This window comes from Papilio polytes, unplaced genomic scaffold, assembly GCF_000836215.1.
Source record: "Papilio polytes unplaced genomic scaffold, Ppol_1.0 DF824169.1, whole genome shotgun sequence".
NCBI classification, from domain to species: Eukaryota; Metazoa; Arthropoda; class Insecta; order Lepidoptera; family Papilionidae; genus Papilio; species Papilio polytes.
In genome coordinates this window covers 356,194-374,762 of record NW_013525035.1, presented here as the reverse complement: position 1 = coordinate 374,762, position 18,569 = coordinate 356,194, and the positions used below count along the sequence as shown (strand labels likewise).

At 34.9% G+C, this 18,569-nt stretch overlaps 2 protein-coding genes across 2 annotated transcripts in view; both read left to right on the top strand.

The window, feature by feature from the left end:
* LOC106111266 (gamma-aminobutyric acid type B receptor subunit 2) overlaps window positions 1–1,267 on the top strand; it is a 9,817-nt gene extending 8,550 nt beyond the window's left edge. Inside the window, exons 22-25 of the mRNA XM_013293292.1 lie at window positions 43–144; window positions 260–340; window positions 454–754; window positions 897–1,267. Coding sequence (XP_013148746.1) covers window positions 43–144; window positions 260–340; window positions 454–754; window positions 897–1,150 — 738 coding nt within the window. The 3' untranslated portion in view covers window positions 1,151–1,267. The remainder of the gene's footprint in view (window positions 1–42; window positions 145–259; window positions 341–453; window positions 755–896) is intronic.
* Window positions 1,268–2,739: 1,472 nt separating this feature from the next.
* Window positions 2,740–18,569, top strand: part of LOC106111422 (vinculin) — a 26,291-nt gene continuing 10,461 nt past the window's right edge. The window contains exons 1-12 of the mRNA XM_013293511.1: window positions 2,740–2,915; window positions 11,730–11,837; window positions 12,331–12,476; window positions 12,566–12,671; window positions 12,878–12,979; window positions 13,256–13,388; window positions 13,717–13,798; window positions 15,056–15,173; window positions 15,612–15,733; window positions 16,353–16,419; window positions 17,250–17,359; window positions 18,044–18,146. Of these exons, the coding sequence (XP_013148965.1) occupies window positions 2,859–2,915; window positions 11,730–11,837; window positions 12,331–12,476; window positions 12,566–12,671; window positions 12,878–12,979; window positions 13,256–13,388; window positions 13,717–13,798; window positions 15,056–15,173; window positions 15,612–15,733; window positions 16,353–16,419; window positions 17,250–17,359; window positions 18,044–18,146 (1,254 nt within the window). The 5' untranslated portion in view covers window positions 2,740–2,858. The remainder of the gene's footprint in view (window positions 2,916–11,729; window positions 11,838–12,330; window positions 12,477–12,565; window positions 12,672–12,877; window positions 12,980–13,255; window positions 13,389–13,716; window positions 13,799–15,055; window positions 15,174–15,611; window positions 15,734–16,352; window positions 16,420–17,249; window positions 17,360–18,043; window positions 18,147–18,569) is intronic.

Genomic DNA, 18,569 nt, shown 5'->3' with positions numbered 1-18,569 from the left:
AAGAAAACTTTTAATGTAATCTTGATAACATTTTGCATATAGCTATTTAATTTATTCGTTATTCTAGATGGAACAACACGAGGCGGTACTCCTGAAGGTTACAGAGATTCTGACACCTTGAAGATGTCTGACAGATTGTCAAAGGTATGACGAACTAAATTAAAACTACAATTTTATAGTCTGTATTTTCTAAAAAGTGACTGCTTTCATCAGTCTACTGCTAGTTACTGAATTAAAAGGTAAATCATAAACGTTACAGCGCCGCGGCTCAGAGTTCCCGCAGCCTGTGAGCACTCCCCCACACCAGCTGCAAACTAAGAGGCGACAATCTGCGGCCCACGTAAGTATCAAATAAAAGTACTTATATTACAGGTCCTAATATTAATATTAGTACTAAACCCATCATCAGATTTGTATTTACAAAAGATTTTTAATGGCGGTTTATTCTTGCAGATGAGAACATATCAAGAAGAAAAAAGTGAAAAGCCAGAAACAACACCTCGCAGACATGATGATATTCCTAGAAAGTATACACCTGAACCTAAAATTGAATCAGAATCTTGGAAACCAGATCCTGACACAATCAGAGTAGCAAAAGGCCCAGAATCACCGGCAAAGAGGTTGAAACAAGAAGCGGAGCCCTTGAAGAGAGCAAAAGGTGTTGGAGAATCACCAAAACTAACTCAGGCAACTCATCAGACAAGGCCTGATCACCATAAGAGTAGCCCTAATGTAGCTTCGAGACATAAAATGGGTAAGTTGAATGTTTAAACAACAAATTGATGTTTGTGCCTTGTTTTATGACTTTAAAAATTACTCAAAAAATATTTTTCTTCACGTAATTTAAAATGTAAAAATCGATATTTTAATTTGGTGACAATTTACGTATTTTACAGAGTCAAATGGTAAAAAAGAAGAGCGCAAATCAGCTACGTACGGCAGAAGTGACTCGAAACGTCAGGATTCAGCAGAGCAACGTAAAATGTACACAGCGAGTTCGGAATCAGAATTGTTCGAGTGTGCCATCCTGCCAATCTTTCAAAAACTCCTTACTGAGAGACACAAAAGTCAGCCGCACGGTTTAAATTTAAGCTACGGTGTTAGTTGTCCCAATATTTCAATTAAATGTGACATAGTTGAGTATTTGTAAGATTTTTTTAACTTTAACTTATTCAAAGTTAGATATCAAATTAATGTAACAAAGAGTAAATAGTTAACGATCTTTAAAGGTGTTATTTTATCATTCTAGACGAATCGTATTTTTAAATTTATGGATACTTCACGAAGTCATCGATTAATTTTCTATGCGTAGTTTATAAAATATAAATAAATTAGGTAATAAGTAAGTTTCTTTTATAATATATTCTATAAAATTTTCTATTTTATTTATGAAATTCTAAACTTTTCTATGGCGTACTGCTCAATATTACTTTAACATTCCTTTCAATTATTAAGGACTTTCAAGAATAACGAAATATTTCTAGCAAATTCAAGAATCGCACAGATATGCACAAAGTAAACTCTTGACTGTTTTTAAGGTACACGATATGTACGTATTTTTTCAAAGTACAATTCTGTAACTCTTAGTAAGAGGCCTAAATATTTTACATTGATCTTCAGAAAGAGACGTTTTCGTTACTGTTCTTTTTCCAAAGGTCGAGGCAATATTTAGTGCTTCTTACTGTACTCTTTTGTGATATGTACTATAAGAAAACCTAGTCAATACTTTATGTGTTCAATTATTTTATGTTAATGTAATTCATATTTTTAATCCAACCAACAGCTTCATGAATAAGTATAAGAAATTAAGCACAAAAATCTAAAGGTTCGTAATTAACCATTATGTTGAAATATGTATTAGACACGTATAATCTAAGATAAACTGAATCACATTAATTTCTAGTCATTACATCGTCAAATTCAAGTTTGGATTTAAAAATTATGGTTCTAAATATACATTGATAATGATATATTTACCGTGTAAAGTACTTAAGAGTTTTATTGTCCGTTGTGTCATCTTGATTTATCTAGTTTTGCACGTACTAAAGACTAAATAGACAGTAAAACAAATTGAATAAAAACACCGAAAAGATATTACACGGATCGTTTTATTTACATTTTCCTTAATTTTTAATTGAAACAATAAGATATTACTAAATAAATACTGACAAAAAAAATGTGGAGATCAAAATTCTTAATAAATTTGAGAGTTCTTGGACACACTTTTGTATTCTCCGAAAATATGGGAAATGTTCTAAATTTGGTAACCCAAGGAGAATGAACGAAATGAATTGATACCAGTTACTTGTCGCTGTCAAATTTTGATAGGCATTGGGATGTGAACCGCACACCAGTAACAAATATCGATTAAAACATTGCAATTCACATTTATTTTAATTGATATGTTCTATTTCTTTGCTTTATCGTCTATTTATCTCTTCGGAAAGTAATAAGTAACAGAATAAAATTATAAAACTAATTAGTGAAGATAAGGAAAGGAATGTTCATATGTTGAAAAATTTATTTGACATTAAATTACAAAAGCAATTACAAAGGCTAACTTGGTGGACCCGAAACACCAGACTATTTGAGATTTTGATTTGATTGGAATCATATTGTTCAAAACAAGATTCTTACAATACACGAGCACAAGCACAACACAACATGCAAGAGTGATTGAAAGAGTTGTTGCGATTTGAATGATTGAGTGAGTTGTCTGAGTAACTGACTGATTAGTATTTTTCTGTTTTTCTTCCAGTTTGGTTGTGTTTTTTTATTTGTGTTATAAGATTTTTAAGTGTGTTTTTTTGTATTAATTGTGTTCATTAATGTAATTGGTGTGCTGGAAAGTGATCATAATGCCGGTGTTTCACACGAAAATTATCGAGAGCATTTTGGAGCCGGTGGCTCAACAGGTGAGTTAGCAAAATGTTAACAAAAAAAAAACATTATTTATAAATCGTGTTTAGTTTCGAAGGTGTCAAATTTTAGTTTACTGTTTACATTTTGTTTGATAATGGTTATGTCATCAGTATTTTAGTACGTAGTGAGGTAAACATGTTAATTAGTGTCTGACTTATAGATCAATTGACATACTAGAAACTTTATTTCACTTTTTTAAGTGCGATTTTGTTGTTTAAAATTACTCTATTATATGCTGATGAGTAATGGATCTTATTATTTTATCTTCTGTCGGAATGTTATTTCAGTTCGCTGACTCACACTTCTTAGTTGCGGTCGATGTTTTCATTGTAAATTGGTTACACATTCCAATTCGATTTTTGAAATCTACATAAATTAAAGTAAAACTTTTTACAATTCATAATTTAGCTTTTAGCTGCTGCTTTATCGATTTCCATTCCATTTGATACAGAATTAGTACACCACACATTTGTGTTCATGCACTTTTGCTGCTGTAATACTATTCTTGTTTATTTCTCCTATCTGAACAATATAAGTTTGTCTAGCATGACCAACCAATAGTTACACTGAAGTAACTCCTACTGTGCGGAGAGAGAAGAAATCCTCAGTTAGACTAATAGGGTTTTTATGTAGATTTTTGTGTCATTGAACCTCAATGTCTCCATTTGGCTTTGTTCATTGTTATTAAGATGACTTCATTTGCAAATCATTGAGCACAGCTTCCGGGAGCAATTAATTTTAAGCAAAAAGTAGTAAGCTTTTGTACAATCGGTTACTATGGAGATGTACTTTTTATAATTATATCTAAGTTTAATAAATACTGGCTGTTAGTTTATTTCTCAATTAGGTTTAATTTATTTCACTGTGAAGATATCTAGATAGATATGGTTGGGTGGATGTTTGTAACTACATATCTCCAGAATGGCTCAACAGAATTTGCTTATATTTAGTATACATGTAGAATATCTTGTGGAACAATTTACAGGCTACTAATTAAGTTTATTTTTAATTCTACTCAGACAGTCGGTGACTAATTGGATATTAAACCAAAACATAACTATGTAACGGAAACCACACATTTGGCTGAATTAATGCCAAGCACAGTTTCTATGATTTTCTGTCTGCAAGATTGCATAGGATATATTTTTTTTAATTCCTTGAATGCAAAGTCACAGGTGTAAAAAATATGTCAAAAATAAATATAACTTCTGCCATATGTAGGTAACATACTTTCCGATAGTTTGTAGCATGTTATTTTTAGTATTAATCACCGATGTAGGCAGGTGTCCTCGCGCCGCAACATCCGTAGTTACATAACTGTCCTTTCATCTGTTGGTCTGCATAGGAAGGTCATTACGTGACACATTTCGTGCCGTTGTGTTTTTGTTTAAAAAGTCAATTTTTAGGATATCTCAAACTAAAGGTTAATAGGGAAGGTAATTATTACAAAGTAACATGATGCAAGTCTTGAAAGAATTAAATAAGACAATAAAAAGAAAAATGTACTTGTTACTTTATATCTGAAAGTTTGAATGTATGTAATTCCCAAATGCTAAACGGAACTAGAATCAAAATAGATGAAATTAGAATTAGATGAATTGAAGAATGAACTACGAAATTAGATTTAAATGTAGAACACTGTCTGAAAGAGGATATAGACTATAAGTTTTTTTTTTATTCTGCGCAGATGACTTTGCGGGTAAAAGGTTGTGGTAAAAGTTGGAAATAAAACAATATTCAGTGTAAAGTAGCCTAAGTTGATCGCATAGAAGTTTTTGATAACATTCGTTATCTCAAGAGAGAGTTGGCTTGGCTATTCACTTTAACTGACGCTTTGTTACCCTTTACAAGCAGTACTCGATTGTTGGCAGGCGTCTTCACTTGCATTTTATTCCAATTTGAACCATCAATCTAAGTGTTAAAGTTGAAATTTGAAATTGTAACTGTAGGTATATTGAGGTATTATGATATTGAGAAATGTGCTCTAACAGAGGGGAATAGGGACTATAATGTTCTGAATTTGATGTTATCGTCGCAACTTCGCAACGCGTTCTTTTCTGCATTCAATTTAACAAGGAAACATTCACAAGAGTATCCTATGAACTGTTGATGTCTGATACAGACTAAACAGAATGTATAGTCAGTATTATAATTTAATAAAAAAGTTAGTTTGCTGCATTTTGCAACAAAAACATGTTTTGCTTCAGAAAAAAAAAATGTTTATTATCAGTTAAGTTTAAACAATGATGTAATTCCCAATTTGTTTTGTTCCAAAGTCCAGGTGAATCTCATAATAGTTCTATTTGCGAGGCGTGACTCAATTTGTTGCTGGCCGCTTGTAGCGCTGCGTTTTCGCGGCAAACGTTCGCGCCCGATTTTAAAATTAGAACGCGCAAAGCCGCGTTTGTTTTGTAATCTTGTGCTCGTTTTCGAGTTTTTTTTTTTCGTCGATATCTGTTACTTTTCAAACTCTAACTAATCCGTTATTTGATCTTCGGATATTAATTAGTTTTCTATGAAATAAATAATGTATCAATATTGAAATTGCTGCAACCCATTTATCTATTTTTTTTTTTTATAAAATTCAATGGTCTTAATATCGGTTCTCTTCCCACATAATTTTCCATATCAATACTATGTTAAGATTTGTAACAAGGTATTGATGATGTAACCAACTGACAATGTGACAAAACAGAAGGTTTTTCTCTCAAGTTATATATTAAGTGGGAGTGTGGTCCGCCATATGGTTGACAAGACTTCTATTGCCCTTATAAATTAGTTTTTTTTTAATGCAGGACCGATAAGCTTTGAGAAATAGAAATAGGAATAATTTTATTGAAAAGCAAGAGATTAACAATTACAATAACAGTTATACTAAATAAAAGATAATTACAATTTGTGGTTAATATATTTAATCTGGTGATGCCCACACTAGGCAACGCCTGTATAGTGGGCACCGCAAACAACAGTAAAAAACTTTCCTTACATCTTACTAATATTATAAATGCGAAAGTTTAGATGGATGGTTGGATGGATGGATGGATGGATGGATGTTTGTTAGCGTTAGTAGCCTAAACGGCTGAACGGATTTCTATGAAATTTGGCACAGGATTAGAGCATAGTCTGGAAGAACACATAGGCTACTTTTTATCCCGAGAATAGTTACGGTTCATGGGGGGATATCAATGGGATTCATTAATTTAGTTTTTTAATGTTTACTCGATCATTCTGCAACGGTTCAACATATCTTATTGAAATTTGGCACAGATATAAAACAAAGCTTCATCCCCGAGAAATGTCCGGTTCCCGAGGGATACGTAACTTTTTGTAATTCATATAGTTTGTATGTTTTCTAATACCACGCGGATGAAGTCGCGGGCAACAGCTCGTAAATAAATAAAATATGATGTAACAATAAAACTAAATACTTGAATGAGAATAAATAATATATGTTATATATGTATGACTATCTGTGTTATATATATGTATGTAATAAATATTTATACGAGTAAACGTCCTAATGAACAAGATTACTTAGAGATAAGGAGTGTTAGGTAGAAATTTTCTGAAGGTTCTCAGTTTCATTATAATTTAAAGCAACCACTTCAGTAAGCAGGACTTGGCTTGTGGCAGAGATTTTTATAGTAAGTCACAGTGAGAAGAAAATTATTTATGTTGTAACTTATAAGTAAAGTTACATGCTACTTATTTCTTATATCTTGTCAATTTCAGATATAACAAATTAAAATTTCATTGCTAATCGAAATAAACATACTATCGCAGTAAGCATTAATTAGTAAAACTTTATAATCGTACTAGCTGTTCCCGTGCGACTTCATCCGCATAAAATTATGAAAATTTTATTTTATTGTTCACGTTTGTCAAATTATCAATTACAAATGTCAAAATGACATGATATGATGACAACCTTGCGTCCTTGATGTTGGCAGCAACTTATGGTCTCTTTCCGACATTAGGGTTTTTATCCAAAATTGTTACCCCCTACGTTTAATGGCGTTAAAATATATAGCCTAAAGCGTGACCAAGTGTAGGGCTTTTTATTAAAGAAATAATTATTCAAAAATATGCTGTAATTGCTGACATCTTAGGCAATGAAGTGTGTGTTTACGCTTTATTATAATAGTATAGATTTAAAAGAAAAATCTATAAATAATATATTTTCTGTTTCATTAAAACATAATATGGATGTGAGAGCAGGTAAATGTCTCTCTATACACTTTGACACAACTTGACCTTGACCTCAGATTGCGGTGCGGGAGTGGCACAAGCAATTTATTATATCAAATAAAACATCAAGATAAGTTTATATCAGAGTTGAATTCAAATTTATATATTTGTCAAATTGTTTGTAATAATCTATACTATATAAAGAGGAAAGATTTGTATTTTTGTATGTATTGAAATAACTCAAAAACTACTACGCCTACTTGGGAGATTTTCAGAAACCTTTCCACTTTTCTAAGAAATATTTAATTCATTTGATATGATTTTTTCCTTAGAAATAAAGTTTGCTGGCTGTATTATATGTCTTTACTAGCTTTCGCCCTCGAGTCCGTCCGCGTAGAATTAAAAAAAAACTAATACAAGGAGGTCTAGTTCGCGACTATTCTCTACATTTTTGCCAAATTTCATCAAGAATTCAGCAGTTTAAACTACAAACTGTAACAAACATCCATACATTTAAACTTTCCCATAATATTAGTAAAATTAAAAAGTCCGAAGCTGGAGTTTATTATCTTTGTAACGTGAACACTTTCTATAGTTCAACGTGAATGCGGATTGCCGCGCCCTTTGTTAGTTTGGGTGCACCAAGGACGCGGTGTTCGCCACTTCGAAGGTCATATTGTTTCTATACAATGACCTTCAAGAGCGGCAAACGTGCCCGACTTGATTTGTGGTTTTATATAGGTCATGTAAAGGTCATTAATAAAAAGATATTTTACGATAGTCTATTAAATGCTTTATTAAGTAACTATCTTTCGCCTGCGACTTCGTCCGCGTGGAATTAAAAAAAAAACAAAAGTAAGTAGCCCATGTGTTCTTCCAGACTACCCTCTATATCTATACCAAATATCATTGAAATCCTTTCAGCCGTTTAGGTTACAAACTCTAACAAACATCCATCCATCTATCTATCCATCCATCTAAACTTTCGCATTTATAATATTAGTATGATTTTTGGACTTAAATTTTAATATATAATGCATTTATATATTTATTTAAAGGAATTGAGATACATGGAATAGGTTCACGTTAATCCGTAATCTCTGCCTACCCCATTGACTTACGGAGTTAGTTATGTTAATGCTATGGATTCAGATAAAACAATTCACTTTGATTCTCGTTTCTCATCGTTTTTAACTTTTCTTGCCACGTATCGTTTTATCTGATCAGAATGATCGTACGTGATCTGAGTACGCGCAGCTTTCGGTTTCGTTGCTCGTACCGGTTTGCATCTGTGATGACCTACATCTAATATGGTACTTCACCGTGCGACTGAACTTACGAGATTAGCTTTTATAGCATTTTCAAACACATCGTGGAATGACTAATGTAGAGGAAAACCGAAGTATAGATGGTTTGTGTGATAGAGGATATGCTTAAGAAAGGAGTGGATTCAGGTAGAGACGTATGGAGGCTGGTAGAGATGTATGGAGCACATACTGTGCCGACCCTCCGCAAGGGATAAGGGCAAATGGGTGATGGAATTACTAAGATAATACGTGTAAGTGACATATGTGCAAGTGTTCAGGTGTGACCTACGTTAATTTTATGGTTAAGTTTTATGGTTTGAATTAAATCTAGATTTTTACGACATAGTAAGAGCGGAGTATCTAAAAGTTTTTAGATTTTCTAATGAAGAAGATTATGAGCAATTTAATGTGCTTCGTGTTCCTAATAAAACATTTGTATTTAAAGCTCTTGTTATTAAAGAATTGACTGCACCATAAGTAAAAGCAAACAATTTCTCATCACGTCTTCCCTTTCCCCCTTTCTCAAAGCAAAAAGCGCAATGCGCGGATTACTAAAGTTCATTAGCACACAATAGTCATACTGAAATGTATTCTTTATGCTAAAATGTATTTTTTTTCGAGCACGATAAGGTGGTTTTTCGCTTGCACTTCAAGTACCAAAGCTTCCTATCACACCGAACGTAACAGAATACAATTAGATTTCATAAAAAGAACAGCTGGAATCACGAATAAGGCTGATACGCGAATTATTATTAATAAGACAAACGAAGGCGTGAATACGTTTCATTTATTAAAAAAACCTCTGTTAACCATTGCCAAACTAAAAACTTAGGCGTGTAAGCAGCAGGTAGCTACCACTACCGCTGTTAAACTTTCAGCGCGGCAGTTCTATATGATACTACCTTTTGCTCGCGGCTTCTACCGCGTGAAATTAAGGAAATTAATTAACATAGCTTTTTAATAGTGCAAGAATTTTTGAAATCGGTCCAGTAGTTTTTGAGTTATTTCAATACATACAAAAATAATAATAATAATATAAATATGCAAATGGAGCAGTTGGACTTAGTAACCCATGGACTATGAAGCACTAACCCCGGGGGAACTTTATAATACTTGTTGTAATAACGGTGTGAGTAGTGCCCAAAGCTGCAGTAACCGGTTCAAAGCGCAAGGTGCTCACGCAAGCCATTGTTTTAACTACTGGCTTTTAACTGATACTCTGAAAGAATAAACAACGAAACTTTCTTATTTAACTACAACTGGTTGTGAAATAATATTTGTTGCTATATTACTTTGAAAAAAATCATTTTTATAATTTTTATCTGTACCTTATTCTGAATTTATGATTACCTTTATAATCTAGGTTAGATATAGATTATATATAACAGAAATATTTATGGAAGAATACCGAAAGTCCAAACTTGTCCATCAATCAACTGGCACAGTGTGAACGGTAACTGGCGCCAGTGAATCCATACAATCTGCCTGACATCGCAATTGTCTAACTGTATTGGCAAAGTGTGACCCGGGCATTATAGAAGCAGTCAAAAAGGTAGCATTGTAGGAGTTTTGGGCAGTGGAAGCCTACTGTAGATACTATAAGAAAAAATCACGCCTCTGTAAAAACTCCTGATATGGTAGCGTTGTGGACTAAATATGGCGCCGGCGCCCGCGTCGTTGGAGAATGACGTAATACAATGGCGGTCGTGTTGTAGGTGAAAGTTGTTATGTCTAATTACAGTATTGTCTAGTCTAGTCTAGTCTACTAAGATAAAAAATGTGTGTTTAAGTCATTGAACCAGTCTCTTAGCTTACATTTCTCATACTAATTCTATGCTAGAGATCTCTCTTAGCGACTAATTTAAGACTCTGTGTAAGACAGTAGTGTTCTAGTAACATTTTGTTTGGTTGTTATAAAATATATTTTTTTTCTTATCTTTTTCATTTTTTTAAATTTGTACAAGTTAATTAAGACAATCGCGGTTATTGTAAATAACAAATTTAATAGTTATTCTTAACTTGCATCACAGTATAAATCTTTTACGACTCTCCATTACAAGTGTGAACGAATCGCTTCACAATATTGGTGGCCGTGATCACAATCCGCGTGGGCGACGCTAAAGGTCGCTTACATTGCTGGCTTTATTACTCTGATGTCATTTACAATATCAATAACTACGTAATGAAATCGAATGTTGAACAACAGTTTTATTCATCTACAAGATAAACAATATATACTCATCAGAGTTACAAAACTATTGTATATTCCTATCTCTTTTCTGTCAAAGGGAGTGAGTAAGATGACAATAAATGATATTCAATTGTCTATTCCAACTCCACAAGGATGGAACATGAATGGCAGATATCTTGCCTTTTACGACTTGAATGTGGACAATGAACACGTGCGTTGAATACCCACGGCTGTATTTACATTACGTTGCCAGAATAGATTATGAAATAATACCAACTCTATTTAGATGTATTTCATCGCCTATCACGTGAATGCTGCCAACTTCTAAACGGAGGAAGACTTATAGTTACACTTGTCAACCCTTTCCCCTCTCGAGGGCTCTTCTGTATTTCATGGAGCGTCCACCTAAGCGATCTAAGAGTTCGGCGGTATCCGGTAATAATAACGGCCCGTGCCGACGCTCTCAAGGGAGCCCTCGAGCTTAGTTACTCATAAACGAGATTTAGGCTAAGCGTCATCTGCTCGCCCACCTTAAGTCCGGTGAATCTGTAATTGTCTCGTTAAAGCAAACAGTGGCAATTCAGTCACAAAAAAATGGCAACCCTTGATTGTTCGCGTATTACGATATAAGATATCCAGTAACCTGTTAACTAAAAATCACAACTAGTAGTTCCAACATGCAGTGGAAACTCAAATGTGGCAACCCTGGACACTTCGATCATTAAAGTTTGCACTTTAAAATATCTAAGGTCGTAATGTCAAGACATCAGGGCGTAAGATATAGTTCGTCTATTTATATTGGTTGTTGCGCTAGATGTCGCAGGTCATTGCACTTGTTATATTTAACACAGAGTATGTTTTTGCTAAATTGGAATAGCATAGTTTTTCTCTTCGCTAAATCATTGGTCCATGTTTTTAAATCCAATTTAAACCATCAATAAAATATATTCTGTACCTTTCATCTTCCTTTCTGTCTCAAGGTCAAAGGACTTCTTAACTAAAAATGCATTTACGATTGTGTTCAGATTTGAATGCTGATTGTGAGTTATGATCCATACTGTGCCGACCCTCCCAAGGGAAAAGGATGATGATATATAACTAATGTACCGATGTTCCTGCAGGTATCTCGCCTGGTGATTCTACACGAAGAAGCAGAAGATGGCAACGCAATGCCCGATCTGGCACGTCCCGTGCAAGCCGTCTCCCTCGCTGTGAACAATCTCGTCAAGGTACGACAATCTTTACATTACTGATTTTTGTTGATACTATAAGGTGGCACACGAGGGGCTACCTGAATTCGCCGAAATAATATTATATACATCCGACATTGCAGATGCGTTGCCTACATTTAATCAACAAATCCTCTTTCCATTCCCATCCGCTCCGTATAAGAAAATAGTGGGAAGGGAAAGGGACTAATATTTGACCTTTGAACCACACTCATGAAAGAAAATGCGGAATTACTTCATTTCACGCCTGTCTTTGTGTGGTCATGGAATGGCTGGGATCTGTTTTTTTTATAACATAAGGTGGCAAACGAGCAAGCGGCGACCTGAATCTACCGAAATGGAAAGCGACCGCTGCCCATAAACATCCGCAATTGCACATGCATTGCCTACCCTTAATTGACGGAGGAGGCACATAAAGTGGTCATTTCACCTTCCTATGAGTCTGTTAACACTTTAACATATAATTTTATATTGAAGAAAGTAATGTTATCAGGTTGGTCATGAGACGATCGAGTCGTCAGAGGATGCGATCCTCCGCCAGGATATGCCGGGCGCGCTGCGCCGTGTGGAGGGCGCGGCCACACTGTTGCAGCAAGCCTCGGATATGCTCCGAGCTGATCCGTACTCCGGACCCGCGAGGTACAAACGATTCTATACTCTATTGATTGTACAAATTTATGGAGTTTAAATCGAAAGTTTCAATTAAACTAAATTGATGTTTTTTATAGGAAGAAGTTGATCGAAGGTTCCCGTGGTATTCTACAAGGCACCTCGGGTCTTTTACTCTGCTTCGATGAATCTGAAGTCAGGAAAATTGTCAAGGAATGTAAAAAGGTATAGTTAACAAATATTTTTTGTTATTTAATAACATTGTATACTTGCTGTAAATATAGCCTATGTTACTCACAGATAAATTAGCTTTCTAATGGTGAAACAATTTTTAAATTCGGCTTAGCAGTTTTTGTGTTATTTCAATACAAAAAAAACAAATCTTTCCACTTTATAATATCAGTATAGATTAATGATTTTGTTTGTTCTAGGTGCTAGATTACCTAGGAGTTGCGGAGGTGATAGATACGATGGAAGACCTAGTTCAGTTCCTACGGGACATCTCTCCCGCGCTGTCCCGAGCGGCTAGAGAGGTTAGTAATAGTAACACATAACAATGACGTCATAAATCACTATTTCAACCTAAACAAAATAACAAGAAATATGCCACAAATACAAATACAATTTAGATAGAGAAATCATTCAAATGAATAGAATAAGGGCCTGTCCCACCAAATTGTAAATTGTCTGATAACAAAGTGTAAAATATGTGATGGAAATATCGGATTTTGTTACTTTATCTGACAGTGACGTCATTTTAAGCATTGGGTTGACTGGTAGTTTTTTTAAGTAAGTAATATTTGGTGTAGGTAGCGTCTCGGGCGGCGGAGCTGACGCATCCACCTCACGCGGAGACACTGGCCCGCTGCTTGGAGAGTGTGAAGCAACTGGCGCCGCACCTCATCTGCGCTATGAAGATATACATACATATTCTCACTGAAGGTACACTCGCGGAAACACGCGGTGCTATATTTACAGAATACGACGTTCCTTTAATTAAAAATCTGTCTTTTTTATATAAATAGCCGATTATATATTGTGTTGAGTAAATGATATTAAAAGAAATTAGCCATGTATTGACTTTTTGTACACATTTATGATATTTTTTCTTCATCTTATTGGTCATTTCGCGTCGTTTCTATGTATACAAAATGTTCAAGCAATTGTACATAGGTTTTTAGTTGCAACAACGTCAGATATCCCGACTGTACCTTTACTATTCAGAAAATATATATGTTCTAATTTTTTTTAAATAATCTGTTATGCAAAGGTGGTAAAGGCATGGAGGAGGCGGCAGAGAATAGAAACTACCTCGCGCAACGCATGGGTGATGAAATACACGAAATTATACGGTAATAAGTCAAAAATATTTTTATTTTTCCAATTAAATAGAACTTAGTAATATTCGAATAATTTCATACAGGGCTTTAAAGTTTTTTTTTTTATAATATAAGGTGGCAAACGTGCAAGCGGCCTGAATCCACCGAAATGAAAAGCGACCGCTGCCCATAAACATTCACAATTACAGATGCGTTGCCTACCCTTCATTGACGGAGGAGGAGACGCACATAAAGTGGACATTTCCCCTTCCTATGCATCTCCTCCTGTCCTCCATCAAATCCATTTAACAGTGGTAGTGCCCGCTTTAACATCTTCGCACTGCAGGGTCGGCTCGCCCCCAGCAATACCACGACCACACAGAAGACAGGCGTGAAATGGATGCAATTCTGCGTTTCGTCTGACGAGTGTGGTGCCGGAGGCCTAATTTTAGTCCCTTTCCCTTTCTACCCTTTTCTTATGTGGAAAGGATGAAAAGGAAAAGTGGATTTTACGGTGGAGGAGAAGCATAGGAAGGGGAAATGTCTTCTTTACGTGCGTCTCCTCCTCCGTCAATGAAGGGTAGGCAACGCATCTGCAATTGCGGATGTTTATGGGCAGCGGGCGCTTCGCCATTTCGCTGGATTCGCTTGCTCGTTTGCCACCTTATGTTATAAAAAAAAATCCACTTTACCTTCCCATCCTTTTCTCATAAGAAAAGGGTGGAAAGGGAAAGGAACTAAAATTAGTTTTATCACGAGCTATCGCACGTGACTCCGTCCGCGCGGAATTAAAAAAACTGTATCATTAGTCTGTGTTTTAGACTATTAAAATTTTGTAAAATGTTTTATTACAAGGACTGGTGGTACTAAACTTGACAACTAATATAGTACCTATCAAAGAAGTTACCGATGAAAAATTTTTATTCTCTACTAGCTGTTCCCGTGCGACTTCATCCGCATAAAATTATAAAAAAAAATATTTGCTGTTTACATATGTCAAATTTCAAAAAGACATGACATTACAAAGCATAGCAATCTTACTTCCTTGATGTTGGCAGCAACTTATGGTCTTTTTCCCACATTAAGGTTTTATCTAAAATGTTTACCCCCTAAGTTTAATAGCGCGAAAATATATAGCCTAAAGCGTAACGTTAGTGTAAGGCTTTTTATTAAAAAAAGAATTATTCAAAAATATGGTATAATTGCTGACATCTTAGGCAACAAAGTATGTGTTTACGTTTTATTATAATAGTATAGATGTCTATATGTTTTTTAATATGTTTGTATCAGAGTGCTTCAGTTAACGTCATACATAGAAGATGGAGGAGAGAAGGACAACGTGGCCTTGCTGAAGGCTCTGCAAACACAAATACATACTAAAATGGGCCCTGCGCATGAATTTCTTAATGTAAGTATATTTAAATACATCAAACTCCAATAATTAATTAATCTGTGTACATTTGTAAATACATGGAACATATCTAATTACAATTTTACTTTGAGATTTATCGTAAAGGGAGTTTATTCTGTTACAAAAGTAAAAAAAAAACATAATTTTTAAAGTTTCTAACGCTACCTATACTAATTTTATAAAAAGAAAGCATTTGTATTTTTGTACGTATTGAAATAACTCAAAAACTACTGGTTCGATTTAAAAAAATATTTCACCATTGAGTTGTAGAATCTTGATTAGAGTTTGTAGCCTAAACTGCTGAACGGATTTCAATGAAATTTGGCATAGATTTAGAGGATAGTCTGGAAGAACAGATAAGATATTCAGTGCTGTTTTTCCCACGCGGACGGAGACGTGTGCGGAAGCTAGTATTAAAATAAACGATATATACAGGATTCTTCAGCTCTGCGGAACAGTGTTCCTGAGCGGGCGTTCAGGTCGGTGCTGACGTCAGCGCAGCGCGCCGCGGACCACCTGGCGGCCGACCTCAGCGACAGCCTGCGCCGCGCCGTCAGGTACACTCGGGGAACTACGCAGTGTTGCACTTACTGATTTGCCTAGTTCATTTGTAAAAAAAATTGCAGACACTCAATTTACGGTAATAAGTCATTGTAATATGCTTGTTCACGACAATTGTCGAATACCGGGATTTGAACCCTCGACCTCAAGGTACGTACTGTTAAATTTACTGGTAGCTAGTAGCGACGTAAGACAAAGAATATGCGTTAAATAGAATAAACATACAAACCATTAGGTTATTGGCTCCTTCCAACTAGACAAACTTCACCTCTTATAATCAGTTAGGTAGCAATTAGTTATGCAAACGGCAGGACATATAAATTAATCAGACGTGTAACATCCAAACACATTACATTTAAAAACTATTGTCTGTCTATTGGTTATTACCTTGCGTCTTCTAAATGTGTATAAAAATGTTTAAATTACTATAGCTCTAAAAGTAGAACACCGCCAAATTCTCCGATAGTACTAATTCTGGAAGACAATTTTTATTTTTCTGGAAAACGGGACATACAAGAAAAAAACCTTTTACTGTTCATTAACCTTCGCCATTTTAGCGAAATTATTCGCTTGTCTATACTGTATAGTATAAGTAAATAAACATTTTATATACAGATCAGGAGGTATAAATGCGGACCATTTGTGTGATGAGAGGCAGTTGGGACGTGGGCGAGACTCTAAAGTAAGTTATAATATATTAAATGCATGAATGGATGGATGTTTGTATCTCCAAAATATCTTAACGTATCTTGATTAAATTTTCGCATAAAAGAACATAGTCTGTAAGAAAACATAGCTTAATTGTTCTATTTAAAACGAGTGTTTTGAAATTTACAGAATAATATTTCCATCTACCCTACTTATAGTCAGAGATACAACCTTCCCTAATAAGATTGCTCCAAAAATAGCCCACTTCAGAGATCAATTAAACATAGCCTTGCCAGGCTAGGATTAGGCAACCCGGTTACATGTTTAAAAAAATGTGTTTTTTCACGTAATGTAGGTTTCATCAGAGAAGTAAATGAGGGAAGGAAAAACGCTTTGTATCTTATCCTATTACATTCCTGTACTAGTATCCAAATGAGGGTATATAAACATTTTTTTAGTTCAATGATACAGATCTATTTCTGTACGTTTGAAAGTTGATGTTTTTGAGTTTTCATACAAATTCGCATTCTATAGCAGACTAGTTAACTTTGTACACGTATTTTTAATAAAAATTATAGTTATTTAGTACCGTGAATAAATACCTGAATAAAATCCATCCATACAAATTCTATATATCTATACTAATATTATAAAAACGTAAGATTTGTATTTTTGTAATTGAAATAACTATAAAATTACTTGGTCAATTTTAAAAATTCTTTCACCATTAATCAGTGAGTAACATAGGATATATTTTTTATTTCTTTAATTTTACGTGGGCAAAGTCGCGTGCAATAGCTAGTTATTTACTATTTTTGTTAATGTGCGGTACAAAGGATTGTTTTACGAAATTTAATATTTCAGGCTTTAAACCTGGCTTCCGAGTTACGTGGTCAGTTAAACGAAGTGGAGGGGATAGTGAACGAGGGGGTGAGGGTTGCGGAGAAGCAGGGAGGGAAGACGTTACAGTCCAGGTATGTTAAAGTTTCGAACTAATCAATGTTGGCCCATCGGTTTATTTTACATATATCTTTGAATTTTTATGTATTTGTATGGGTTGTATGTAAGTGGTAGATACATTTTAACATGGTCCCACTGTACAACCGGCTCGCCACACGTAATTCAACGACCACATTGAAGATAAGCGTGAAGTAGGAACAATTCCGCGTACCGGAATGCGCTGGATGCCTCATTATAGTCCCTTTCCCTTCCGATATTTTTCCTATGAGAAATGAATGAGAAGATAAAATGGATTTGACAGTTCAAGAGACGCATAGATTAATTATCCTCTTTATGTCCATCTCATCCGTCAATTTATGATGGCTTTGGGTAGTGGTCTTTGTTGAGTGCAAAATACAACCTCTTTGACTGACAAGCAGTATGTATACAGCCAAAGAGGTTGCATACTGGCCACCAAGGCATTTATCGTTGTTTAAAAGAAAATATATAAAGAAGAAGTCAAGAATGTGATCGACAGAGTTTTGAGTTTTGTATATTTTTTGTGTAAATAAGTTTTAAATAAAGATGTATTAGTTTAATAAAAGTGTTTTGTATTTTTGGCTGCCGCGCTGTCGGTAACAAGTTAAACAGTCTTTGCCATATTGGAGGATTCCAGGCGTTTGCCATCTTATACTATAAAAATGTATGTATGTATGTAGACTGGAGAGCGCACACAAGTGGCTGCTGCAGCCGGCGGCGGACGCGCTCATCCGCGCTGAAGGCCAGCGCGCCATCGCCAGCGTCGTCTCACAGGGACAGAGGGTATGTTTATTTACAAAAAAACATCATTCACACTATTAAGAAAATTGATGCCACACTTGAGAAGGGGGCAACACTAGATCATTGACATATACTTCATCTGACAGCTGTCAATGTCATTCTGACGTATTAGAATAGCTCGCCATTTTAACGGGAGTTGGTTTGTTGTTGATTAATTACGATGTAACAATTGTATTAATGTCTAAAAACACGAAATAAAAACCTTTTGAGTCTTAAATGAAGAATTGGGAATCTTCTTAAAATTCCCAAACACAAGAGCACCTGCTACAGAGGAAGTTTTAAGTTTGCGTCCACAAAAATATGGAACGACTTACAGCCGCCTTTGCGCGGTCCTGTATCAGCCTACCGGTTTAAAAAAGTTTTTAAAGAAAAATTATTACTTAAACAAAAGAACCTCTGTCCTAT